The 27,990-nt window shown below is 34.4% G+C and overlaps 3 protein-coding genes across 3 annotated transcripts; 1 reads left to right on the top strand and 2 right to left on the bottom strand.

The window, feature by feature from the left end:
* Nucleotides 1–4,373: 4,373 nt before the first annotated feature.
* Nucleotides 4,374–7,329, top strand: LOC133852086 (uncharacterized). The gene is made up of 4 exons (XM_062288758.1): nt 4,374–4,662; nt 4,770–4,858; nt 5,001–5,862; nt 7,128–7,329. The coding sequence occupies exons 1-4, from the start codon at nt 4,579–4,581 to the stop codon at nt 7,194–7,196; spliced, it is 1,104 nt and encodes a 367-aa protein (XP_062144742.1). The 5' UTR covers nt 4,374–4,578; the 3' UTR covers nt 7,197–7,329.
* Nucleotides 7,330–8,029: 700 nt separating this feature from the next.
* LOC133852085 (peroxisome biogenesis protein 12) lies at nt 8,030–18,360 on the bottom strand. Its single transcript, XM_062288756.1, has 10 exons — nt 18,138–18,360; nt 17,232–17,337; nt 14,561–14,709; nt 13,234–13,483; nt 12,283–12,392; nt 11,682–11,756; nt 10,652–10,738; nt 9,597–9,683; nt 9,246–9,383; nt 8,030–8,501 (listed from the first exon to the last, which is right to left on the bottom strand). Exons 1-10 carry the CDS (start codon nt 18,243–18,245, stop codon nt 8,430–8,432), a joined length of 1,182 nt encoding a protein of 393 aa, XP_062144740.1. The 5' UTR covers nt 18,246–18,360; the 3' UTR covers nt 8,030–8,429.
* A 767-nt stretch (nt 18,361–19,127) lies between these two features.
* Nucleotides 19,128–27,730, bottom strand: LOC133851356 (disease resistance protein RPP13-like). Its single transcript, XM_062287733.1, has 8 exons — nt 24,975–27,730; nt 24,422–24,777; nt 22,681–22,840; nt 22,480–22,556; nt 22,346–22,385; nt 21,966–22,023; nt 20,513–20,582; nt 19,128–19,801 (listed from the first exon to the last, which is right to left on the bottom strand). The coding sequence occupies exons 1-8, from the start codon at nt 27,556–27,558 to the stop codon at nt 19,523–19,525; spliced, it is 3,624 nt and encodes a 1,207-aa protein (XP_062143717.1). The 5' UTR covers nt 27,559–27,730; the 3' UTR covers nt 19,128–19,522.
* Nucleotides 27,731–27,990: the final 260 nt, after the last annotated feature.

A 27,990-nucleotide genomic window follows, 5' to 3' on the forward strand; every position in this document is an offset into this window, starting at 1 on the left:
TAAAAATACCTATGCCTAAATCTTTGAAAATTTTTATAATTTTTTTAAAAAAATAAACACATGGGTATTTTGAGAATTGTGATAGAATTTAACGAAAAATTCTAACAGAAGATTGAAATTAAAAAAATAAAATAAAATATGAATACCCTAAATTGATACTTTTAAAAGTTTGAGTACATTTTTTTAAAAGTAATAAAAAATTAAGAGTTATAAGTAAAGTTTTCCTTAAAAAAAAAAAAAAAAAAAAAAAAAAAAAGCGATTCAGATTTCCGGTACATACACGTTTAAAATTTCAGTACAAGTTGCTTGACTCAAAATGATCAAAACCATTCTTCAAAGACACCTAAAAATCATTACATGTCTTATGCCATTTGAAATTCTAAAACCATTAAGGAGCAACCACCAATTTAGACTCGTCAAAAGCAGCTTTATTTCCTCTGATCCACCAAGAACAGGGCGTTCGTAGACTCTGTCCCACTCCTTAAGCCTCCCTGATCCAACTTAGGATAGAAAAAGAAACAAAAGATGAATCAACACAAGTGAAAAGCAACCAATTCACGAGAGAGACAGTATCCATACGCAGCTGGGTTTGAAAATGACACACACCCAAAAAAAAAAAATAATAAAAAAAAATAAATAAAAAAAAATCTAAAGGAAGGTAGCGACTGTGAAATTTTCGCTTATCCTATGTAAATTTAATCATTTAATTAATACTTTAACATTTTTCTTCACGTGTGGAATCAAACTTCATTTTAATGGGTGAGACCCATCACATGAAATATTTAATTGAAATAAGAGGTACATGAAAGAGACATGGTTCGAATTCAGGACCTTTGCTCTAATACTATGTTAAACCACCACTTATTCTAAAAACTTAAGTCGATAGGAAAAAATGAATTTAATCAGTTAATTTATATTCAAACACGTCCCCTCACGTGTGGGCTCAAATTCCATTTTAATAGATAAGATCCAACACGCGAAATATTTAATTAAAATGAGGGGTAAATTGATGAAGTTAGAGTTCGAACCCATGTATTATGTTTTGATACTATGTTAAACCATCACTTATCCCAAAAGTTTAAGCTTATAAGAAGATGTAAATTTAATCATTGAATCAATATTTGAGTTTTGTATAATGCAGTAGAATTTACAATTTGGTTGACAGGATGCATGCCTTATGGACTTAGGAACATGAAGCAAGACAAGAAAATATTGAAAGTTAAGAGAGTATATATATCTAAATGCTCACTAATGTTGTGGTAAGTACAAGCATTTATGAATATTCCCAATTAACTTATGTGAAAAGTGGCGGAGCCACTAGGGAGGCTATAGTAGAGAATATGTTCTTTGTATAATTGTAATTGAATATGATAGAAAAATATATGAGATTGTACGGTTTGATTATAATTAATTATAATCAAATTAGAATTGATATTTAATTCTGATTTCATTTTTGTATATTCTCTCTGCATCCATATAAACATGGATTATTTGTATTGTAAATTTATAAAGATAATTAAAAGTATAATATAATCCTTTGGGCTTTATCAATTACAATCAAACCGTACAATCTTATATTTTCTCCTACCATATCAAATTACAATTATATGAAAAATATATTCTCAAACATTTCTATCCGCTGAGTTTGGTACAAATTCACAGGGGGAAGATGGAAAATTAGAACTAATCTAAGTGGCAGGATGATGTGTTGCACTAATAGTGTAGAAAAAGAACACTCTCACTCTCTTTAGTCAAAAACCAGATTTATAGAATATTAGCTCATTCCAATAACATGGGACAGAGCACACCCGATCTAAAATATGCAAAATGATTACAATCGAGTAATTTTAGAAGTCATTCTTTAATTATCTTTGTGTTCTTCCAAGAATGATGTTGTTTTTAAAATCACCACTTGATTTAAATTTAATAGTGATCAATCACAAGACCAATAGTAATTTTAAAGGGCACATTATTATTTAAATGGTACAAGAGTAACTTGACCCGTGTCTGTGTGTGTTTGTTCCCAAAATCTATAAAGCTCACTCTTTTTACATCAACCACAATAAATAAGTGTACATATAACATATTTATATACATCCACAGCAATAGATAAGTTCACTCTTTTAATAGGTTAATAAGTCATATATGATAAAGTACTCATGTGTATATAAGTTTTTGAACACTCTTTATTTACAAGTTAGTTTTTAAGGGTGAGTTATGTAAGATTTGAGAATTACATATTTATCCTCATGAATCGTATGTGATCATTGCTTTGATATTTATAACTACAATACAATTACAACTTTTACTACAATTATCAATAGTTACAACTATTCACCTCATATCTCAGTATACATCTTCTAACATTTTGTAGTGAATATATTATGAGAACTCTTCAATTATGAATGACTCTTTATTGTCTTTATTGAGATGCTTGTCATTATTGATGTGAGCTGTATCTTTAACAAGTTGTACCCAAGATTTGTATAATTTGGCATCAAAGCCAAGCACCACGTTATAGGTTCGAGTCATAAAGGGAGCGGCCTATGAGATAGAGTGGGTTATTGTAGACATCGGTTGCAGAGTATGGTTGTATGAGCATGATTTTATGTTACGATCAAAGTGTCATATATGGCTTAAGTATAATCTTCGCGCATTCCCATGACTTTGGGAGTGGTTTGGCTAGGATCAAAAAGATCCCCTACAATTTCTTTAAAATTGTAGATTCTTAAATTATGTAAATTTAGGTCGTTTTATGCGTCGAACGGTATGAAAAATGTTACATATTAAAAATGTGACATGTTAACAATGAGAATTGAGTATATTTTTATCAGGTTTTTACACTTTATGTCGTGTAAAAACTTTGAGTAAAAAACTGTATTTTGGTTTAGTAAAGAAGAAGCGCCTCTTCAAAAGTGAAGAAAAATATTTTTGGAATGATTTTTTTTTTTTTTTTTTTTTTTTTTGTTGTTGTTGCCTTGATAACATGTCATATCTTTAATATATAACATTTTTCATATTATTCAATGTAAAAAACAACTTGAATTCACATAATTTGAGAATCTCAAATTTCTTGAACATTATAAAGAATCTTAATCCGTTTGGCCACCTCCTCTTCTAGCCCCTCTTCTTCTTCTTTCTTTTGTTTTTTTTATGATTTCTTTATTTTATTTTTGTTAAGGATATTTCTATCATTTGAGTTGCATTCCAAATTTTTGTTTTCTTAATGTCCTATGTTTATAATATATATATTCAAAAGAAATTATATGAGTCTATAGCTGGCATCAATAATGTTGCTATAAACTGGAATAAGATGGAGGGAAGTTTTTTTCTTCCTTTTTATTTTTTTCTTGGTTATGGTTATGTCCCAATTTGCATTTTTTATTTCAAACAAATTAAGCTTGGCATAATAAGAGCATCCCTAGTGATCAGCTAGAGAAATGATTGAGGGGGCTTTTAACCGTCTCCCCTCACTCAATTTTTAATAAAAAAAATTCAATTTAATTCCAAAAAGTGTATTTTTTTTTCTTGTTTTGTTTTGTTTTGTTTTTTTGAATTTTTTATTAATAAAATTGAATTTTTTTATTAAAAAGGGGGTGAGGGGGACGGTTATCATCTCTTGATCAACTATCTAAATTTTAGCTAAACAATCTACTTTTGTTATTTTATCTATTACTTTTAAAAAGTTTCATACATCAAACTCTCTAAATATTTCTCTATTTTAAACAAATATTATTTTTTATTGATTTTAAGAACAACCACTTTAATAACTTTAACTACCATGAAAAACTGCTCCAAATGAGTAAAATAAACTTTATCCAGGAAAAGTGTAACACTCCAGTCCCATATTGAAAAAAGATAAATAACTCACATAGAGTGAGTGGTTTATAAAAAATAATCATGTGTGCTAAGTCCTACATCACCTAGTTACTAGGTGAAGCTGGACTTTATAAGGAATTTTATGAAAACTTCAAATTGATTAGTTCTTTTGGGGTAATAGCGCTGATGTGGCTAACATTTTTCCTTAAGTCGTTACAAATGGTATCAAAGCCACCTAATAATGTCAGATCATGTTGTATTGTAGCACTGCATGACGTGGCTTGACGAGAACGTCATGAGTTTAAGGGGGGAGTTTGACATAGCCGGATGTTAGTTTTGGACAAAAAAATAGACGAAAATACTATTTTCATTTTTTTTCATAGCACATGTAATTCTTATAAAAAAAAAAACAAAAAAACACAAGAGACAAAAAAAAAAAAAAAAAAAAATAAATAAATAAATTAGAACCACTAGGGCGTATAAGGTATTTAACCCAATTTTTTACTCCTTTTACTGAACTCAGCGGGTCGGTGATGGTGAAACCCACACGCTCAACGGCCAATCTTAAATGGAAGCCGAAGCATTTTTAAATGAACTCCCAACGGTCATATTTTCTCAGCCATCAAAGATTCTTCAAATTTTCTTGACCGTTTTCTCCTCCCCTCCCTAGCTTCCTCTTCTACACTCTCAAAGACTCTCTCTCTCTCTCTCTCTCTTTTGAAACAAAGGCAACTTTATAGAAGTCAATAGTGGCTAATTATGGGGTGCTTTCCGGCTTGCTTTGGTACTCCTAAGCACCGAAAACATGGAGAATGGTCCAATGAAACTACCTCTAGAGACCATGTAAGCCCGCTACCGAGCTTGAACTTTTGTGGGAATTTTCATTTTTATCAGCTTTATTATCTCTGATATCTTTTTTGCTTGCTTTTACTTCTCTGAACTTCGTCAAGACTCATGAAGCTAATGAAGCTTTTCAACCTACTGCACTACCAAAGCAAGAAGACATTGAAAACCCCGTTAATCCCATCACGGAATCAAAGTGAGTTTTCCATCGTTACAAGCTCGGATCTTGAATTCTGTTTTCTTTTCCAATTTATTTTATCTGGGTAGATGTCATTATTATCTCTGCTTTATTTATTCTTGGCAGTTTTTTTTTTTATATGATTATATTCAAATTGCAGTCCTAGAAAGAAAGTTACCTTTGATCTGAATGTCAAAACCAATGAGGAACCATCAACTGATGAAGTTGCAATTACTTTGTTGGGAAACAATGAGGAGAAAGAGAATGAAAAGCAAGAAGAAAGAAGTAAAGTAAGCAAATCCTTTTCGGATTTGATTGCTTCAAGCATATTATCCTCTCCACCAAACCAAAGATACCAAAATTGTGAAGAATGCGACCAGGAACATGAAGATGATGATGATGACGAGGTTGGGAATGTTCATTCACTGGTTCAGGAAGAATCGTCGGAGTCATTGTTTTCTTTGTCCATCGATTCAAGAAAACAAGTAAGTGCCATTGAAACCGGCGAAAAGGAGGTTAACAGTCCGATGCCGGAGCTCAAGACAATTGGGTCGAGCCCAAGTGCTCGAGATAGGAGTCAGTCTGTACATTTAGTCTTGAAACCAATCGAAAATCTTACCCAACTGAAGGCGGTTCAAGCAAAAATAACCACTCCTTTAGAGAATCAAGCAAAGGAGAACATTGCGGTTGACACCAGCCTTTCAAGCTGGTTGGTTGAATCCGAATTCACGCCGCCGACGTCCAAGAACAGTAGTGATTCCGTCGGGAACTCGCCGTCCGAGAAAGAGAACTCAAGAAGAAATGTTGAAGACAGGCCAATTCTGGGAGCATTGACCGTTGCAGAGCTCAAACAGTTCTCTGCCTCAACGTCTCCAAAATGGTCAAGAAGCCGAAGCCCTGATGAGAAGGTGGTGGTGATAGGTACAGTTGGGAGTTACTGGAGGCATACCGGGCAGAGCATGGATTCAGACTCTGGCTCTTCATCCCTAGAAATGAACAAGACAAGAAGCAGAAACAGAGAGGTATTACAGCATTCACATCCCACTCATCAAATTTTTACTTTGTTATTTTTTCAAAACACCTCCATTTTACCGTCTATTTTAGCTATTATTTTTACTATTCATATTATTCACATTATTTAAATTTTTTTAGAATAGTAATAAAAATTGATTGATGTAATATAAAGATAAAAAAAAATTGTGAGAGAAAAGTGAAGAAATATTTTTTTTAGAGAAAAAGAGAAAAGGAAAAAAGAGTGGGTCACCAAACGAGCTATGATTTTTTAATAATGATACACTATGCTAATATCTCACTATGCTGACATGACATTGTCAATTGGATTAGCCTTTGTTAAAAGAAAAAAAATTAAAAAATTCAATTGTGAATTAGCAATGATACGTAAGCATAGTAAAAAATATAGGATTACTCTTTTTTAGTAATGTATTATTGTTTTGTTGAACTACAATGCTAAGCAAATTTGTTGAGTGCAGTAGTAACTAGCCATTTGTTTAAAAACTATAATGGCTAGTCGAATGAAGCTATTTTTTTTGCCCATTTTTACTAGAGGATTAGCCAAAATAACCTTTGGCTAGCCTAATGAGAATGCTCTTAGACTATTAGGCCTCGTTTGATTCGTGGAATAAGTCCTTAGAATGGAATGACTATTCCATTGGAATAGCTATTCTTTTATTTGGTATGGACTTATTCCTTAGAAGAGTTCTTCCTCTCATTTTTCAGGGAATATACAACATTTTAATAAACAAAAATTTTTTTTTTTTTTAATTTTTCCAAACTAAACTTATATATATATATATATATATATATATATATATATATATATATATATATATATATATATATATATTTAAAAAATTAAAAAATTATTTAAAAAAAGAACAAAGAATTTAGATCAGATTTGTCACCCACAAATATATATATATATATATATATATATATATATATATATATATATATATATATATATATATATATATATATATATATATATATTAAGATTTGAGTTTTTTTTTTGAAAAATAAGAAATTGTGGGTTTTTTAGTAATTTTAAGTCAATTCTAATTGCGGTATATGTGTTGTCACCAAACTAAGGAATTTAAATAATTATTCCATTCCACTCTTCCTCATTCCCAGTAATAACTATTTATTTTCTTAATGAAATATCTATTCTGCTAACCAAACAAGGCCTTAGTGAAGTGACTCATGGTAATGGTGTTGTGTTCAATTTGAATTATGGTATTGATAAGTTTTTCTTCTCTGGGTTGCGCAGGATGAGAGAGTGAAATGGAATTCTTCTCCATTTGAGGCAAGAATGGAGAGAGCTGTGTCTGAAGGGTAGCCTCTCTTTATGGAGAGTATAGGAGATGGTTTGGTAAAAGTGTTGTGCTTTATCCATTCATACTCTAAAGTCTCATGGATGTGTGTTTTGTGCATCATATTTCTGGGTCTTGTTTATTTTGCCTTGCAAAATATGTGCATCGAATTATCTAAATTCTAGATTCTCAAATTATCTAAATTTAGGTTGTTTTAGGCATCGAACGGCATAAAAAATACTACATATTAAAAATGTGGCATATTAATAATAAGAACTGAGTATATTCTTTATCAAGTTCTTACACTTTATGTAGTATAAAAGCTTTGAATAAAAAACCGTCTTTTGATTTAGTAAAGGAGCATTTCTTTAAAAGTAAAGAAAAAAATTTTGAAATAATTTTTTTTTTTTTTTTTTTTTTTTGACATATGTATCATTTTTCACGCCATTCAACTTAAAAAAGGGCATAAATTCTTTGAAAATGGTAGAAGGTCCTAATCCATAATGATAATACACTCATGTTTTTGAAGTGTTTTAAGTGGCTGATATATTTGGAAATAAATCTGTAATGGAAAAATGGTGGCATTCGTGAAAAAGCACAATCAAAACAAATTTTACCGAGCAAACTTCAATCTGATTTTTTTTTTTAAAAAAAAAAAATTGAACCCAATCAGTCAATTGAAATTTGGGGAGAAAAACTGATTACTCATTCTACAAGATACCTAAATGGAATATTAATATTGTATACCCTTCTCGGGGATGCTTCCTTAGAGCCATGGATAGAAACAGCACCACCTCCTGTCATTTTCACTTCACAAAAAAAAAAAAAAGAAGACGAAGAAGAAGAAGCAAAAACAAAAGAAGAAGAAGAATTTAGTATATCTCACTGTCCACCAAAGATATGATTTCACTTGAGAAACAGAATTTAAGAATCAGAATCATTGTTGCATCAATATTTCCTCCATACAAACTAATAATAATCAAATCTTACACGTCTAATTCTAAAAATGTGCACAATGGCTGCAGACTTGAAAAGTGTCAACACGATGCCGATGCCGATGCCGTAACTCTTCATAATCATTAATCTAATATGCCCCAAGAGATTAAGATGAAACCCTAAGAGGAAAAATCTGGAAGATATAGTATTTTGCTTCTGCTTGTCAAGGCTCCACTTGCACCTACCACAGAGCATCTTTGCTTCATATTTCACCTGATTATTTAATCCTTCTACCATACAAACGTGATGCCCAACGGATTCTTCTATATATCATGAAAGAGCCTTCTTATATGGTCAACAGTTGTAGGCATTAATGTGGTCGGGCATCGTTTATACTGTCCGGTGTAACCCACCACCACCGACAAGAACAAAAAAAAGATTTTAAAGAGAGAAATCTTTCACCAAAAGAAAATTGGTACTAAGAACAGCCAAGCTGGAACCATTTATGACAATAACAAAACAGTCCACCTAACATTATGCAAAGTCAGTTCTTTTCTCTACTATGTATACCTGAGGTGCAATTCTTAGCCTTAAAAAAGGTTTGACCTTAATAAACAACTGCTATGGTGAATAGAAGTGTAAGGAAAACTAATCTCAAAATTCACTGCATTACATGGAAACATAGGCTTCAGCATTGGGTTCCTTTGAGTTCCGACAGGTTCCCATATGTCTTAAAACTGATAATACTGGAATTCGGATTTGTAGGCAGATCATTAACTATGGATGAGAGTATGTGATATTACAAATTAGTTTGCTGATGAGAACCAAACATATCCTGAGGTTCAAAAATAAAAACTAATTTATTTAATAAAAATGGGAAGATGTAAAGATGCTTTACAAATGTTCTGACGCTACTCAATTTATGAATTTTGCAATATAAATGGAGGATAGGGTTATTAACCATATATCTTGAATTAGTTATATAGAAATCCTAGAAGTAGTGAATCCATTCACTAGTATTAACCATGTCCTTTGAGACAAATTTCATAACTCAAGCCCTTCTAGAATACTTCCCAAAAACTATAAAATCCACTTCTATTTTTTCAAGTCAATAGCCAACAAGAGTCTGGAGGCCTCACCTGCGAAACATACTTAAATATGCACGCGTAGCAGAAGACAAACCCTGAAACTGTAACTACGGATGGATTTGCACGCTTCTGTGAACACAAAGGACAAATTGTTCTGTTGGGTGGCAGTGGAATACCCTCTTCAGCAGCCTGTTTGTAATAACAGATTGCATTTCACTATTTAAGCAACATAGCAACAAAAGTTTTGCTTCAATTCAATACTATTGTTCCACCCCCTTTTTCTTGTAGTTCAATTTGATATGGTATTGGGAACTGAACTGAACATTGAGAGAGAGCAGGGAAAGAGAGAGAGAGAGAGAGAGAGCAGGGGAAGTCAAGACAGACTGGAAATTGCTTCTTCACCTTTGGTGGAGGAGGAGGTGGTGGTGGGGGGTACACAGTAGGGGCTGACATTCTCTCCTCTGCAGATTGGTACCACCATTCCATCATCTACAAGTAATAGGCATCAATAAAGCTTGTATTTTTTACAAGGAAAAAAAAAATGAAAAAATGACAAAAACAATGCATTAGAAGAAATGAGAATAGGATCATAAAAGAGACCTAAATTTTCAAACTATAAGAGTAGTTGTCCACTTGCAGATATTACAATGAACATAATAATAAGACAAGTTAAGTTCCCTGATAACAAACAGAAGAGATTTAGACTGTTATAAAAAGTGAATTAATGTCTGAAGAGAATTATGATAGAACGTTATGAAGTGTCATATTGATTTCAAATTCAGGGAAAATTCCAAAATACAGAGGTAAAATTGTAAAGCCGGTATTATATAACTAACATTCTGCAAGACTGCCAATTTTGTGCAAAAAGAAAGAAGTTTGTACCAAAAAATAAAGCCTACAAACTTCTAAAATGTTCTCTGACATAAAATTTGCAGCAGATACTCATACATCCTTTCTTTTCCAGATATTCTCTAGATTTATGTTTGGGCTTAGCACCCAAAAAAAAGGACCAAAAAATCCTTTCTTTATGTTTAAAGTTTTGACTAACCGTAACAACCTAGCTCAGAAACTCCAGGGTTATTCCCACTTGACTCTCTTTTCTATCCAATTCTTCTCCTTTTACAAAGTCTCTAATCCTACAATGTCTAGCATAAAAACACACGGCCAATTGAAGATGATAACATTGACAGCACGACATATCATAATGATTTCTTTTTCTTTGATTGAATCAAAAGTTTTTAAGTTACAAAACCAATCTCATTGAAAGTGTAAAGCGCCCCTAAGTACATAGGAAGTATACAAAAGAACAACCTAACTAGAAAGGGGAAAAAAGAAAATCACTAAAGGACATGATTGAATAAAAAGTATTAAGAAACTCTGCAATGCTGATGATTTTTTTTAAGATTATTATTACTTACTAAAGGACATAACATTGCAGATGGGAAAACCATACTCACTTTAAAAAAGAACACTGCTGCAATTAACCCCGTTTGTGCATAATCAAGCGATGTATATAGACAGCTGAGAAGTGCTCCTTGTAATGCCTATATCATAAAATATGTCAAAAAACGGGAATCAACATTTAAGCAGTTGGAAGTATAGCATTTAAAGAACCATTATTCATTTAAATATGCCTTAATAGAATATATAGGTGTTTCTCTTGTATACTCCCTATGTACCTGGGTTGCGCTTTGCGTTTTTTATGATATTATGCCTACTTATCAAAAAAAAAAAAAAATCTAAGCTCATGAAAATAGCTCTGCTAGATGCTTTCAACTTCTTGTTGGAAGCATATGTCTTGGCAGTAAAATACTAACATGACATGTTGATAGATGAAATAGTTGTTATACCTTAAGTGATAGAAAAACTTACATTTATTTTAGCATTATCCAATTTTATTTTTTTTAAACATTCTACAGAGAACAAATAATAAATGTAACAAGAAGAAATAGTATGATTACAAATTTATGCTGAAAAATCCAACGTTTACTCACACAAACCCAGGAGTCAAATGCATGAGTGCAACAATATTTTACGGGTAACTTGCATTATACTGGGCAGGAATAGGTAAAGCAAAATGTGCAAAACTACAAAAGAGAGAACTATGTGTAAAGGAATTACCACATCATCCAAATTCATTCAAACATGATAGAAAATAATGTAAAGCTTTTCACTTCAATACTATTGTCCCTCTGACTGGCACACATAAATGCAGCCAATCATTTAATATACTTCCACATCATAGCATAGGAAACATATTTAATTCCTTATAGACCCTGAAAAGCAGACAGATCATCCTTTAAGGGTATATTAAATTAATTTGTCAAAATCTCTTCATCAAGTGAAAGAGAATATTAGGTTGCCAAATTTAATAAGTCACTATTTAAATTAATACTGCACTGAAGTGTTAGTATTTTCGAATATATATGGTAAAAGTACATAGTATAAGTGAAAGCTACAAACAAAATTAACCGAATGAATTTATACCTTCAACCATGGTGGACCACGGAGTCTTTCACGTTCACGGCTTCTTATCTTTGAAATTCTAGAAGAAGTATCCATCTACCTTGACATCAAAAAAGTGAATTCGTAAGTACCGAGAAATATCTGTTAGAAAAAAGGGACAAATGTCCCTATTCTAGAAAGTGGTGCGTTGTCATATAGTGAGGTGTCCATATTCTAAGCAATGTTATGTGATTTCTAATGGCTCGTTTGGGTGTATGATTTTTTGAAAAATTGCGAATACCGAGAGAATTTGTTTTTTGAAATTATGTTTGGATGGTTTAGAAAACTTGAGACAAAATTAGAAAAAGTCGGATAAAATCTGAGTAGAATTTGAATTCTAAAAAACAGTATTTGAAAAATATTTGAATAATGGATTTTACCCAAACATGCCATTAAAACAACTCAAAGACAATTTATGTAAGCATATGACAAATGAAACAAGCTTATATATCAGCTATTTGACACCTATATGTAGCCCACAGCAATATGGATGACCAAATGGTCAGAAAATAGACAGCTTGTATGAAAATGCAAATGTACCGGCCGCTAAAATATTCCAAAAGAAACTCTTGCTAAATTATACCAGCTCTTGCCCTGTAGCTCTACAAACATGAATCCCAAGTGCATGTAGTCCTACAGAATAGAATCCAGTAGCATCCAACAGATATAACAGCTGATAAGCAAATGACGCTCCTGCATTGCAAAAACAAAAATAAAAAGCTTAGATGGATGATTTTACCACACATTCCCAAAGGAACTGTTAGTTACAACTATAGGACCTAGATCACTTTCAAGCATAGCTGCCCATAGCCTCACCCAGAAGATATAACATCACCTATTAAAAATCAGCACCAATCCTCAGAATATGAAGGACTACTGAAGGGTTTACCAGGTAGCTTAAGGGAAAATATCCTTAATTATACACATTTACTGCAACAAATTTGTTTGTTGCCTATACAGGGGACAATTAGCTCACTTCTGATTGAGCGACAGAGTCTATGCGTTAAAGAACAAGAATGCGAACTTGCCAACTATAGTGGAGAATTCTAAAAAATAAACATAGGTTACATGCCAAAAGTGACACACCTGAAAGATGGTTTCAGAAAATGACAGGCACAAGCGAGAATAAGACACCGAAATGTCTGCATAACTAAGTAATGAAATCATAATAGAATAAACTTCATTTCCCTTATTTAACACAAACAACTGATGTCACTTTAAGAAATATTACAAATGAAAGTTCGGCAAGAGAATTTAATCCAAGCAACAGCATTATCCCCCATATACACAAAAAATTTATTCTTCTAAAGTACAAAAAATATAAAATGAAAGTAGGTGGGAGATAACCAACCCAAATGGAAAATAGAATGTAGAGATAGGTGATCAATAATTTTTTTATAAACTGTATTTAGTTGCATAATCAAAATTCAGCATCAATCCCCTCCTCAACCAACCCACCCCCCCAAAAAAGAGACCAGACAAACAGAATTGCTTTGCAGATAAAGACCAGAACTAAATTGAAACATATGCATACCTTCACTACTAGCATGTAACCATGGATAGCAAGCACCTAAAATTTTGTGAATCCTCTTTGTCAAACGTGTCCTAATTGATGCTTCTATATCCAAGTTTCCTCTTGAAACAAGAGAATCCTCCCTTCCATCAATATAGTCAGTATCATCAAATCTTTCATCACCATGTCCCCATAAACTTGCTTGAAGCCTGGCCTCCCTTTCTTTATTATAGATTGAATACAACTTCGACTTTAAGTATGGCAATACCACCTGAACATACATATTTACGTCATAGTTCGTTATGTCTTCATCTAGCTAGAGCATTAAGAGAGAAGAAATTGATATAGCACCAACAGTGTCTGACAAATATTTTAACAGTTCACCAAAACTATGTTTTACCTATGCTTTTTCTTTTTTCCTTTTTTCCACGAAAGTGAAAACATAACATCATTGCTTGAGGACATCTTCTTCAGACATGAACTTAAGTCCAAAAGAAAATAAAGAAAACTTAGCAAACATAATTTCATTGAAGGCAATAGAATTCTGAGACACAAAAAAAAGAAAAGAAAAAAAAAGACTTTAGATTGTTTTATATAATCGGCAAGGACATGTGTGGTTGTGTCGTTGAGAAGGAGAAACATGATGAGACACCTTAACATGATCAAGATGATCGCAAAGTTCTAGATATTCAAATGGGTAGGGTAGGCGAGTCATGTTTAAATCTAATATTAGAAAGGGGGAGAGAGAAAGGAGTTTGATATTTTGCATGGGCTTCTTAAGTAACTAACATAAATTCATCTATGCTTACTGATTCATTAAAGGGTCAAATTTAGCCAACCTTAGTCCTCTGTGCTCCCTTAGTAAGAAGGAATCTTGTAGGAAATGACAACACAAATCAATATCTAATACAAATATTATTATGTTACCAACACATGCATATCAACCTACATACATATATACACACATATGTTCACTGCCAATAGTGAAAGGCTGTAGAACTTCAAATATATCAGTTCATCAACTACAATTTCAAAAAGGGCCTTTCTTTTTTGGCCAAAGCAATTAGAGAAGGAGAGGAGTGAAGGAAGCTCATTTTAGGCTGAGCTTTGGGCTTATGCTGATGAGCTTCATCCGCTCCTCTCCTTCTCTAACTAACTATGTATCACTTTATTAACAAGTAACTCAGACCACAGAAAACAACGACAATCAACCAAGACACAAGTTCTTACAACTGTTCACTGCACAGTTAACTCAGCCATTAATCGTTGCAGCATGAGAAGTAATGTTTATTGGAGGCTAAGATTGAAAAAGAAGAGGCAGATAGATAAAAGAAGCAGATGATTATACCAGAAATACAACTGAAAGAACTTTTTGGCGCTTTCTTAATCCAGAGTGATGAATCTCATCAGCTGAGTTCAATTGAACATCATCTTTCTTTACTTTTATCCTCACAGCTCTCCTTCGTAAGCCATATAGAGATTCAGAGAAAGATGCATCTGCAGATGATTGGGAAACCGAAAAAAAATATTGCAATGAGTCTCATGTAATGATCCAAAGAGGGTCAACTCTGCTGCAATTAACAAACACGACACAGCAATATAAGAAATGTATTACTTGAGATTCAAAATGCGGATAAAGTGACCAATTAGTATAAGATGGATTTTGGAACCAAAAGTTGGAACATTTATGCAAAAGTTGACTTGCTAGCACCATCGACAATCTCACATGTACATGGAATCACCATTAATATTTATTTTTTTCCATTTTCTTTATTCTTCCCCTTTTCTGATAAGAAGGGTAGCTTATGAAGGATTTGAGCTTTTACATACTCTTATTTTTACAGAAACACCTCTAGCTCCATCTTGCTTCACTAGATTTGAGAGCCAATACTAAATAATTAGAAGCAGCATTAATATTCATCCAAACTCCAAACACAGAAACCATCAACTCATTCTTCAACTCATAGTTCATTTGTATTGCATTCTTACAATATATACATCCACCATAATGTCCATAAATTTATCCCAAACCATTCCCTTAGAGCTCCAGCACCCTCCTCTTTCAGCTTTTCCTCACAGAGGCTATTAACTGTTGAAGCATCCAAGGGACAAATTTACATAGTTGATAGATGCTCATATAGTAACATGTAGAAAACCAAATCCACTACCATCACAATGCTCTAGCATGTATAATATTAATTCAAATAGAATGACAATTTCCAAATAAAATGTCAATTAAAAATATCCAAATAATTGCTGCTTAGAGATGTATAACTTTTGATTTCATCTCCATCTGATCTCGACTAGCATCACCAGCTTCAATTTTTTATTTATTTTTTGATAAGTAATAGAAATATTATTAAAGAGCGAAAAACGCAACCTAGGTACATATGAAGTATACAACACAAACACCTATCTAAAATGAGAAAGATAATTATAAAAAATAAGCAAATTCGAAAAGCCAAACGCATCTGTCCAATAATATAGAGTATTGAAGACTAAAGACTTAAGCTCCACCAGCATACTCTTGCGGTCCTCGAAACTTCTATCATTTTTTTCCCTCCAAAGACACCATCTTCCACACAGTTGCACTCTGAGTGCTACCAAATAACCCCCTCCAACAAGCAAACAAGTCTATCTCTCGTCTAGGCATAACCTAATACAGCCCAACACGACCGAAGATAGTATTCCATAAGGCACCAGCAACCACACAACGGAGAAGAAAATGATCTACAGACTCCTCGTTCCTCTTGCACATACAACATCACCACTTTCATTAACTCATCAACCTTAGAGGTTATCTTGCTCTCTTTTCTAATCAAGCCTCTTAATCTCATAAATAGTGACCTCTTTAAAAAAAATAAAAAATAAAATCCGTAAATTACACAAACACCCAGTAGGTCTTGAATCCACAACTATATCTTCTACTCCAATCTTAAGGGCTGAAGATGTGCCATTTGAACTAAAGCTCATTGGTTAGTGGCTTCCTTTATGGAGAGGGGGAAAGAGGATAAATTTGGAACCATCTATGCCCTTAATACAAATTATATTACAAATAATAACATGGTAGATTAAGCCTATCTTTCAAAATAAGTAAATGACATGACTCAGCATGCTCACCTGTTTTGTCACATTTCTCCTATATTACCCCAATCTACCAACTATTGATACATCATATATAAGAACATACTCTTATGCCTGAGTGAAAGAGGTGCTAGAATGTCTGGGAAAAAAGGTTAGCAATCCCATGAGGGTGAGCTATTTCAAAATACTTACACAACTCTACGTATTCGAGAAAACAATATTCAGTAGCATATAGTTATTAGTAGTGAGTCTATCTACCCATGCAGGCTGCATGACCAAAAAAAAAAAAAAATTGTTACATGTGCAAAATTGGGTCAAGCAAAAAAGAAGAAAAAAGGTCAAAAAGTAACGTAATGAAAAGATCAGCAGTTGGTACATAACAAAGAAGGATTCATACAAAAATACCATGTCCTAGATGTTAATGACAGTTAATTTCACTTACAAAAAAAAAAAATGACAGTTAGTTCAGATTGATCAAAAAAACCAGTCTTGTCATTGGCAAAAGGCAATCTCAAGGCATCAAGTCCGTATATCCCCCGAGGCAAGAGGTGCTAACAAGACATGAGGAACGAAAAGGCACTCGCCCAAGTGAACAGAAACAAAGATAGCATACCATTTTATATTTTTGTAAGTAAAGATGGTATACATATTATGAACTCAAACTATAACCTACAGTGATCAAGTCAATTGTTTGGGGAGGGGGGGGGGGGGGGGAGGATTTTATAAAGGGAATTTATGCAAGGCGTTCCCTAGGTGCAAATGGCGAGTGTCTCAATAAAGGCACATCACATTGAGGCTTCAATGGCACCTTACCTCGCCCAAGCACCTAGGTGACCATCCAACTCGCCTTTGAAAACACTGAACAAGACAATGTATGCTGACAAATACAGAAGGTTCAAGCACCAAAAATAAAAGAGGAATACAAAGAAAGAAACCTGTAGTTCGTAAACTATGAGTTTCAAGAACCAGCATCAGCAAAGCAAAGAATTCATCTTCATAGTCTAACACCCTGTGGAGGAAGGGTCTTCTTAAAGCCAATACCTGTAGAATAACACACAACCCTGAACATACAAGTTTGTGAAGTACACAATAACCGATTAATAGTGAGTTGGACATTTGAGACTCGAGAGGCTTGAGAGGTGCAGAAAAAACCATTACGGCTATTAGCATCTTCTTGCTCAGTAACCGCTGATAACTTGAGTTATCAACTTTCTAATTGTGCATCAAGCAAGTGTAGAAGCAAGCAACGTTTAATAGCACATGTTTCTTTGAATTATTAAGAGAATCATATTATAAGAACAAAAAATGAAACCCAGAGCAAACAAGAAACATAGCATACACATTTAAATTCCTCAAAGACATCCTGCACATAAAGTTATAAATTTTCCTTCAGCAGCATAAAAGATTTGAAGGGTCTTCCCTAATTTCCATAGATTATCCAATATGTTTTTATCAACAGTGTTTAAGATGTTAAAAGATGTCTCAGTGGCAGCGTTCGTAACCTCAAACATATAAATAAAGGGTTTTAGAGATACATCAATCACAAAAATTAACAAAATAAATACCTTTTCCCCACTAAATAACTAATACTGGAGATCATGAATGCGTTTCCAATACTAAAAAAACTGCTTTCTAGGTCGTCAAGCTATCAAATTGACAACCTAAGAAATAAGATAACAAGCATTTGTGAAGTGCTTTCAGCTGGGTTTGAAAACAAAATATGCCGTGAAGTTGTCCAGAAAGAAAGAAAACCAAAAAAAGAATTCACGAAACTGTAGTGGGTCTCAAAAACTTCTAATCCCCAATGAAACCAATGAAATTCAAAGATTAAAACCGCATACGCCGATAGAGTAGGTGAGAGCGGCGCGGAGGCTGGCGGGGAGCTGCTGCGCCGCCGCCATCTCGAAGAAAGTGGGCCGAGTCCCTTGCCCTCCTACCTGGAACAACATCTCTCTCTCTCTCTCTCTCTCTGCCTGATGCAAGGTTTCTCTTTCGGTTTTGGTCACTCTGCTCAAATGGATGAGTTTCGTTGCAAAACGAGGTTGTACTTTCCCGAGGTATTGTACTTTTTCCCTTTTATTTTCTCAATACAAACATGCGGGAAATGGTTGGGCACTACAGTTTTTACCGTAATTTTCTTACAACGTATTTTAATAATTTTTTTATTTTTTATTTTTAAAACAATTATAAATTCACTCAATAATATTTTAATAATAAAAAGTTAAACAACTTTTTTTTTTTTTTAATTTTTTTTTATAAACTCAAGTAGCAATATTTTAATGGTAAAAAAAAATTAAGGAATAAAATTTATCAGATAAATTTAATTGTTATACACTTTCTGACGTTATAGTAAAAATTACCAATATATTTAATAAAAAATTACACTATTGGTCTCTGTGATTAGCTTAAATTACAAATCACACCATGTCGAATCAAAATTAATTAAAAAACCATTTTGGTTAGCCTAATTTACAAACCATTCCTTAGAGTTAAATTTCGTTAAAAATTTAAAAAATTTTGTTAGGTATCCCGTCAGCACCATAAATATAGCGACACATGTCACTCTTAATAAAAAATTAAAAAATATTTAAAATATAAATAAATAAAACTTAAAAATTATTTTTTTTAAAAAAAAGGTTGGAAAAGGAAAAGGGGCCACCCAAGAGGTGGCCGGGGGTGGCATGGCCCCGTTTCCCTTTATAAAATATACATGTAGTATTATTAGAAACGTAAATATTATAAGTGGGAAAAAAAAATGCATTTTTCCAATATTATTATAATATTGATAATACGACCATTATATACATTTACCTTCTTGTGACAGGCAGAAATTGACATAACAATTATACTCCTAAAAGTTCCTGAAAATGAGACCAATCCACAGGCATATACATGCAGCAAGTTCTTTTTTTCTTTTATTTGGGGACAAGTATATATATTGATACTGCAAATCCATGTTTTGGAAGTGCCATATTCCAATGCCTTTAGCCCCTAAGCAAGGATAGAAAACAGGTTTCTAGAAGACTAAATCATCAAAACTCAACAATAATGCCTTAAGCTCCGCAAACATCTCCTGGTTTCTGATGGCATATTCCATCCTACTTCACATAAATAACCCTCTATCCAGGCCTACCCTGTCAGCTAAGGGGGAAGCAAAATGACATGGTATAAGATTTCAATCAGATCCAGATTTGGTTGATGATGTTGCTGTTTGATCTGCTCTTGCTCATTTCGTCGGTAGAGCATTAGAGTCCCCGTCAGCTGGTCCCCGATCCTCGGTACTTTTGGTTTCATGTGCCCCCGTTTTATCTTGATCCAGTTTTGAGGTTTCCGATTTGTCATCAGCAGGGGATGGAAGCACCACATTTGATGGTGGAAAAGAAGGATCATCCGGGTTCGATGCAAAGGCCTTTATACTGTCATCTTCCATCTCTCTCTGTTTCTCAAATATCTTCTGAAGATACTGCCCTTTTTCTTCAATTTGCAATTGCAGCTTTCTTAGAATCTGTGGAAACATAGCAACTACCATATCAGAACATATAAAAACTGGCCATCTACTTAATATATTAGATCATGGGTAGACTGGTATGCTGTAATATAAAAATTACCATAACCAAAGGCCAAACAGGAAATTTTAAAATGAAAAATAAAATAAAGATTGAATGTAGTTGTTAGAAAATCATATACTAACATAATCGAAAGATTAACACCAACATAACTGATACCTTCCTCTACAAGAAATGATATATTAGCGAATTGAATTAGCAACTGCACTTGACTTCATAGTGCAAACCATCATAATTTAACTTTTGCAAAGAAACAAACTAAAAATACACTTCTGAAACCAGCATTCTCGGCCAAGTGGAAAAAATAAGAGCAACGATCTCAAGGCAGGAAAAAGCTTAGCCAAAAGTACTTGAAGGTCATTTGAAGAGATTAATATATCTGGTAAGTCAAGGCCTTTCACTGAACTCGTATCAATCTAACTCTACCCTGTAAATTTGTGGAGCTCAGCAGACCATTGAGAATACAAAGAGTTTTTACATGGACTATGAATGTTTGACATTACGAATGTCCTAAGAGTACCTTCAACACCAGATTTCAAACGTATTAGGAAGAAAATAAATCAACACTTCATATAGGAACATAGCATGACTCTTTTCAGAGTAACTAAACTAAAGTAAGAGAAAGTGAAGTTCTGCTACCAACTGCCTACCTCCAGTTGTTCATGAAGCCGTTTCTGAAGTTCCATCTGCAACTGCAATGCTTCAGTGATTCCCACACTCCTGTGATAAAAGTCAAAAGTACAAAGTGAGATTTCAGCCTAAATTCAGCATGACAGCACACAAACAATCCAAAAAAAAACATTTCTAGGAAACTTTTTGAGAGCTACGACTGCAGCATGGATCCAAATTCTAAAAAAGCCTCATCTGGAAAGTGAGGCATTCCTGATGAACTAAAAAAAGACCTCTCTTGTAACTCAAAACAAAATGGAAAATAATAATAATAATAATAATTTGTAGCAAGTGAGAAGCAAAAACTGATGATGAGAGAGATGTTAACTAAACATAGTTGAAAACTTCAATTTGGGAATTACTCAAAATCAAAGATAATTACTATTTTTGGGAGTTATCAGCAAAATTGGTGGAAAAGTCCAGACAAAAGGAAAAAAAAATGGAGTATCACAGCATTTGGAAAAAGCTCAACAATTCCTGAAGAGCATATATATACATATAGATAGATAGATATAAATGCACATACATCAGTTTGAGGCCATGAATATTCATTATAGGAAGAGGGAAACAAACATTGCCACATTAGACACCAAGGGTGGAGTTATCAATAAAAATTTCAATAGACTGGCGAGTTGCAGGTTTCATAACAACATCAAAAAATATTGCCCCTGGATTTTAGCTGATTATTAAAGGACACAATAACAAAAAGAAATGGATATTTAGTTGAACATTTTCACTTCACTTTTCTTTAGCGAAAGATTGAAAAAATTCATCCTTCAGAATACCTTGTTCTAAGTAGGACATGTCTCCTTATCAGGGAATTCACATGTCAGATACCTGTTGATACAATACAAATGTCTGCAATATTTTCAGACATAGGGTAATTTGCCATCTGGTAGAGAAGTTAGCGTACAATCAACGTTTCACAATGGTCCTTCTGGTTTCTTTTGCAACATAATCGAATAATTTTGTTTAGAAGTCAACAGAATTAGTTAATTATGCTGAAAGTACGAAACCGACGGAGTATATATAGTAACATACAATAGAGAAAATGTAATGGCACAAACTAATTAAATCAGCAAGGAAGTTTAACATACAAAGCTATTATATGTTGACAAGCAAAAGGACTAAAATAACCATAATGGAATCTATTTTCTTAAAACAGACTGAGAAAAGAGAATAAAAAGTCATTTAAAATGTTACCCACCTCAACTGCCCATAAAGACCTTCCACAAAATAAAAAAATCTAAATATTTGCTGTCTTGGGCTCAAAGGATTGAAATTGTTTCATACAAAGTAGTAAGATAATGTAAGTAGTTAATATACCATAAATAGGAAAGCAACAAACTATACATTCAAAAAACAAATTAGAAGTACACAGATAAACAATAGTATGAATACATTCGGGAATTCTAGGTACAATCAACAACTTACGCTCTTAGGTCTACAGATTTCATGTCTTCAATAGGAGTTGATTTTTTCTCAGAAGTTCCTGGAAAGAAAAGAAAAAGAACAGCTTCAACTAATCATCTTACAACAGTCTGTTTATATGTATTGAGAACCCTGGAAAGAAAAAAAGAAGATGATCAAAATAAATGGTCCATTGTATACTTCCACACCATCCTATAACTCAACAAGATAGGAAGGGAGCATGACATAAACAAAGGCATACATCAAGGGCTACTTACTTCTACCAAGGGGGTAAACTGTCTAGCACCACAAACTTTTCTATAAAGATTTAGAAGGTTAGCAAGCCTTTGGGCTTAAATATGCCTTAGACATGCACAGATTAGAAATAAGGCAACTATCATTACCTTCTGATGACTCTGGTTTGTATCTGGCTGTTCTATATTTCTGATAAAAAAAAAAAAACCCGCTGATTCAAGGCAGTAAACAACTCGCTTCGAAAAGGGAAGAGATATAAAATAAGATGAAATTATTAGTGCACCTGCAGGTGGCTTTTTACGTGATAGATGGTCAGGCCTTCAACATTCATGAGATTTTTGACACCCTTTGGATTAGCTCCTGTATATTAACATTAAAAAGACAAAAAGAAACCCTGTGATACAGTCAAGCCCTAATGGAAACCTCATGATTTCTCAAGTCCTACTGGAATAAAAATTAGAACATGAAAAATGAGGTTACGCACTGTCACCACCACCAAGCTGATTGACAGCTTCCACAAAGGCCTCATGAAGTTCTGGTGTCCAACGCATTTGCGACTTTGCAGGGGGTGGATTGGGCAATGTATTAGTGACATCATGAAACTCTCCAGATGGTACAGAATGCTGCTGATGGATCTGGGGTTGCTGCATTAAGATATCAGAAGATGGTTTAAGCAACAGATAATTAATTTTCTAGAGTAAATGAAATACGTGACAATAAAAAGTTTCTTTTTAATGACATGTTAAACATGGGGGGAGAATGTAAAAAAAAGCGATACACTTGCCGTGATTTTTGTTCTTGTGCTAAATGTGATTGAAACAATACGCAGAAATATTCAAGGGGGGTGCAAATAACTAGGCAACCCCACGAAGCTGAACCAACCTTTTGGGATAAATAACTCATATCATTGAAAAGCCCACCTGAAGGCTTTGGGTTAGTTTTACTCAGGATAATGTGTCAGTTTGGTTTCAGAATTTCAAAAATCTATTGGGTTGGTCCTGTTTTGGTTTTACAGTTTTCCCAACCCAATCAACCTGAACTAACCCACCATATATTTTATCTATTATTTTAAAACTTGTCATATTTTAATAAAGCTTTTATCTTTACTACCTACACCACACCCACACCAAATTATGCAAATCTTTTAGTAAATAACAGTCTTAATGAGGGTGTTGGATGCTTGATGCATTTAATGTGGACCTTGGATGTTTGAGCTAAATGCGCAAATATGCAAATCATTTATTGACCAACATTCCTAATTAGTTGAATGAAGGCCCAAATAACTAGCCCTATATTATATAAACTTCTTTGAAGATAAATAATCTAAATGGACAATGCAACAGGCCTTGTATACTCCTTATCTTTGGTGCTTAATCATGATTTCCTTGTTCTCTTTTCTCCTTTGTGTACCTAGGTGCACTTTACGCTTTTAATGATATCTCAATTACATATTGAAAAAAGATAATACAAACCCAAACCAACAACTTGACCCGACCCAATCCGATTAGCTACAGATGCTCTGATTTGGTTAGTTTAGTAGGATTAGGTTGACTCTATTTGATAATTTCCCAAATGGATGAGGTCAGGTTGGATTGGAAAGAGCCCAAAACCAACCTCAAACCAACCTATGCACACCCCTAGTCTAGTAACATATATTTTTGCATGCCTAAACATTTACATAATGATATCATGTGCATGGTGGATTAGGTCATAATTTCAAGTCCCATGGAGTGTGTGAAATGCTTTATCAATTAAAGCATTAAACAAAACAAAAAGTCATGTGAAGACAGTTGAAAGAAAAAGAAAAAAGAAAAAAGAAAAACAGAAATGACGCAAAATATTTTGTGCTAATAGTTAGCTAAGCAGTTTCAGACAGATTGTAAATATTGAGCACATGCCAGTGACTACCACTTCCTCGAGCATCTAATAACAAAAACAGCTTATAAGAAACAGAGTCACGAATAGTCTAAGAAACACTAAAAGATATTAAATATAAAATATCAAGTCACTCTGCAAACAAGAAATGAAAAGCTACACATGATTTCAAAGTTTCAGCTCCAATTGATATAAGTGGATCATCTGTTAATGTACAAGACACTTGATAGGGATCAGAAACAAATGATCATTCAGGAATGAATTTTCTCCACATACACCAGGCAATTTAACATGTTAGCCTGACATCAAGGCAAGTATGTACAGCAATCAGATTGACATGAGGAACAAACCTTTTGTTCAGGATCTGATACATTAACATTGGGAAGCTCATTCCAATCTGGATCCATCTCAGAGATTAATCCATCAACCCACTGCAGATCAGTTTTCCTAGCATGGTCCTCAGATGTTATGACACCAGTACTGCTTTCCACCTGACCATTCTGAATTGTGACATTTTGAGGAAAATCGAGTACATTGTCAAGTGGATCTGGACACCAGTGGATATCCTGACTTCCATCATGGTGATTAATCAATGCTGTAGGTTGTACGTCCAGATGGGAAGAATAGGTTGTTGGGAATGGTGCTCCCTCAGTTGATGACTGGGAAATGAACGGAGAATTTTGGGAATTCTGTCCATGCGGTGAAACTAAGAAAAATGATTGTAGATAAGTTAAAGCAAGAGCAATTAAATAAATTGATAAATTTATCTACAAAAAGAATAGTGACTATATATTGTTTTCAACAACAAAAAGATCAAAAGACTACACATATTTAGGTGCTGCAAATGTAAGAAGTGACATATTCGGATTGAGAATAGAAATGAAAAGGGAAAGAAAAGTATACCAGCAAAATTCTTGATCACTATCTTACAGCTAACATTCATCTCTAATTCCTGAAGCATGCGTCGCAATGTTGAGTTGAGCAGTAACTCCTCCACCTCCACCATTTGCAAGGCAGTCAAACTCCATAGTTCCGGAGGGAGCATGGTTAAACAATGGCATCTTCTGATAACCAAATATCTAAGGCATGGCATTGCACTTCCATCCTGTTTCCATTCTTTAACTTGTAACAAATCTTGTAATTGAAGGACTTCAAGTCGAGGAAATGAACCTCCAAAGACGTGCATATCAATAATATCGTTGCACCATTTTATTTTCAGTATCCGAAGACTGGGAAGGTTTCCTAGCATTGCCATGCCGCCACCGACTCCTAACCCAACACTGAGTAAGGTTAGTTTGGTGATTGTAAATGGAAATGAACTCGAATCAATAGGAAGCATTGGGAAATACACGATTCTCAATATTTGAAGATAACGTAAATGGTGGAGGCCTTCCAAAAATTTTACAGCTTCGCTTTCACACAAATAATTATTAAGTATCCTTAGTTCCCTTAAACAAGGAAACTTGTCCATTGCGAAAGGAAAAGTTGGTTCACTGCCATAGAAACCTGTTGCGGTGGAAAGGACTTGGAGGTTCCATAGAACTTCATCCAAACGGCAAGACAATGACTTGAACCCTTTCAGATGCAGATTCCTTAAACGTTGTAGCTTAAATATCCCAGTTACCGAATAACTCCGTCCAGGATAAGCCGATATGAAAAGTGTTTCCAGATTCGTAAGGTTACGAATGGAATCAGGAATATCCATTACGAAAGGAGATAAATTTATCCTCAAGTACCTCATGTGGATCATTGTTTCTATGCTTTCGGGAATGGAGTGGAGTTCTATGCACTCAAAATTAAGCACCCGTATCAACTTAAAGTTTTGGAGGAACAAATTCCAGTCTCTATTTTCGTAATCGCCAAAGAACAACAAAGAACGGGCACATGGAGGATCAGAGAAGTTTGAAAAAATGTTTAGAGGGAAGATACCATGGACGGAAACTCTACGAGATTTATTCGGGAATGAACGGCTGTCATCTCTGACTCTGAGTAGCTCAAGAAATTTGTCTTCCTTGCTCTCAGATATGCAGAGGTCTCGCAGAAGATCATGAATGCGGCATTTCTTTACGCCTCCATCTGTCCTCCGGCTAGCCACTTGTATCAAGTTTCGATCGATGAGCTCCTCCAAGCAGTCTTCGGCAACATCCTCTATGCTTCTATTGCCAGCGTGCTGTATGAATCCCTCGGCTGTCCACAGGTGGATCAGTTGCTTTCCAGGGATCTCAAAGTCTTCTGGGTATACACCAAAATACAAAAAACATGGTTGCAAGCGTCGAGGCAGGTGGGTGTAGCTTAAGGCCAATATGTCTGTGCATATTGTACTAGCCTCAGTAAGGTGCCAGTTTACATTGCCAATCAATGTGGACCATTTTTCGGGTGTCTTCTCTTTGTTTGCTAAAAGGCCCCCAAATACCACAATGGAAAGTGGTAAGCCACGACAATCATCTGCAATTTTTCTCCCCATAGTTTCCAACTCGAGAGGACATGCTCCTCCTCGAAACACTTTCTTACTTAAAAGCTCCCAGCTTTCGTCTTTGTTAAGAAATGGGAGAAAGTAGGGAGGAGTAAGGCTTGCATGTGAAGCTACTTCTCTTATGCGGCTAGTGATCAATATTCTGCTTCCATTCAAGTCATCGGGAAAAGCAGATCTTACCTCATCCCATACTTCAGTTTTCCAGATGTCGTCCATTACTATTAGGTACTTCTTTCTTAGCAAGCATTTGAACAACTTGTCTTTTAATTCTTTTACACCCATGCCTTCTAGTGTCCTCCAATCTGATATTTTAATCTGTTTCAAAATGTTAAGCAAGAGCTCCCTGGTTCTGAAATCTTGAGATACATACACCCATGCACGACACTCGAAGTGGCTCTTGACGCGAACATCGTTGTAGATTTTCCTGGCAAGAGTTGTCTTCCCTAACCCACCCATGCCAATGATCGAAATGACATCACAGTTCCAATCTCCGTCAATAAGTCGCTTCACCAGTGTCGATGAGTCATCAACGAAACCCACCACGTCATCTTCCTCGACCTCTCTCCTACGCCTGTGTAGTGCCTCCACCGCCGCCGCATCGACACTCTCCTCAGCTCTTTCAATGTCATACCTTTCTCTGTTATTGTAGATTTCATTGATTTCATTCTTGATTCCTGCAATCTTCTTTCCAACATCGCAAAGCATATTTGCGTGCGTGGGGATATGAACTGTCCTCCCCATCCGGCTCCTCTCCCCGTGCTCTGCAACCTTGAGGATGAACATGTCGATAACATCCTCAGCCTCGTAAGCCACCTCCCTGATCTGTCGGACAACCTCCGTCACTATTGGATGCTCATTCCGTTTTCCCCTGGAGTTCTCCAGGAAGATATTGATCAGTCTAAGCTCCCTATGGAGTGACTTGACTTGATCCTCCACTCCGCCAAAGAAATTTGCCTCCTTTTCCAGTTTTTGGGACAAGTACTCCACGAGGAAATTAACAACATAGTCGGCCATATTTGCTTATATTCCTTCCATTAAGGAGAAAAAGATATAAGAAGAAAGAAACAGAGGAGACCCTCTCAGAGCCCTGAAGAAACAAACGGTTGCTCAATGGGGTTGGTGGGTGAGTGGGGAAAAGGAAGGAGAGAAATGGCACAAAGCATCTACTGGCATTTTTTATTTTTGTTAAAAAATTGTATTTTTCGTAGGGGTGCAGGTTATGCAGCAGGTCCTTTTAATATAATTTTTTTTTTTAATTATTAATTATTAACATCTTTCTCGGGTTCTTCCGGTCACCATCCTCGTCTTTTCTTGGGCATTTTTTTATTTTATTTTTTTTTAAAGCATAAATATTAATTTCATTCAATAGCTTTTTAGCAGCATTGAAACATACAAAGTAGAAATCTAGAGAAGATAAAAAGACCAGCGACAAACATTTGCAGGTAT

This window comes from Alnus glutinosa, chromosome 12 (assembly GCF_958979055.1).
Source record: "Alnus glutinosa chromosome 12, dhAlnGlut1.1, whole genome shotgun sequence".
NCBI lineage: Eukaryota > Viridiplantae > Streptophyta > Magnoliopsida > Fagales > Betulaceae > Alnus > Alnus glutinosa.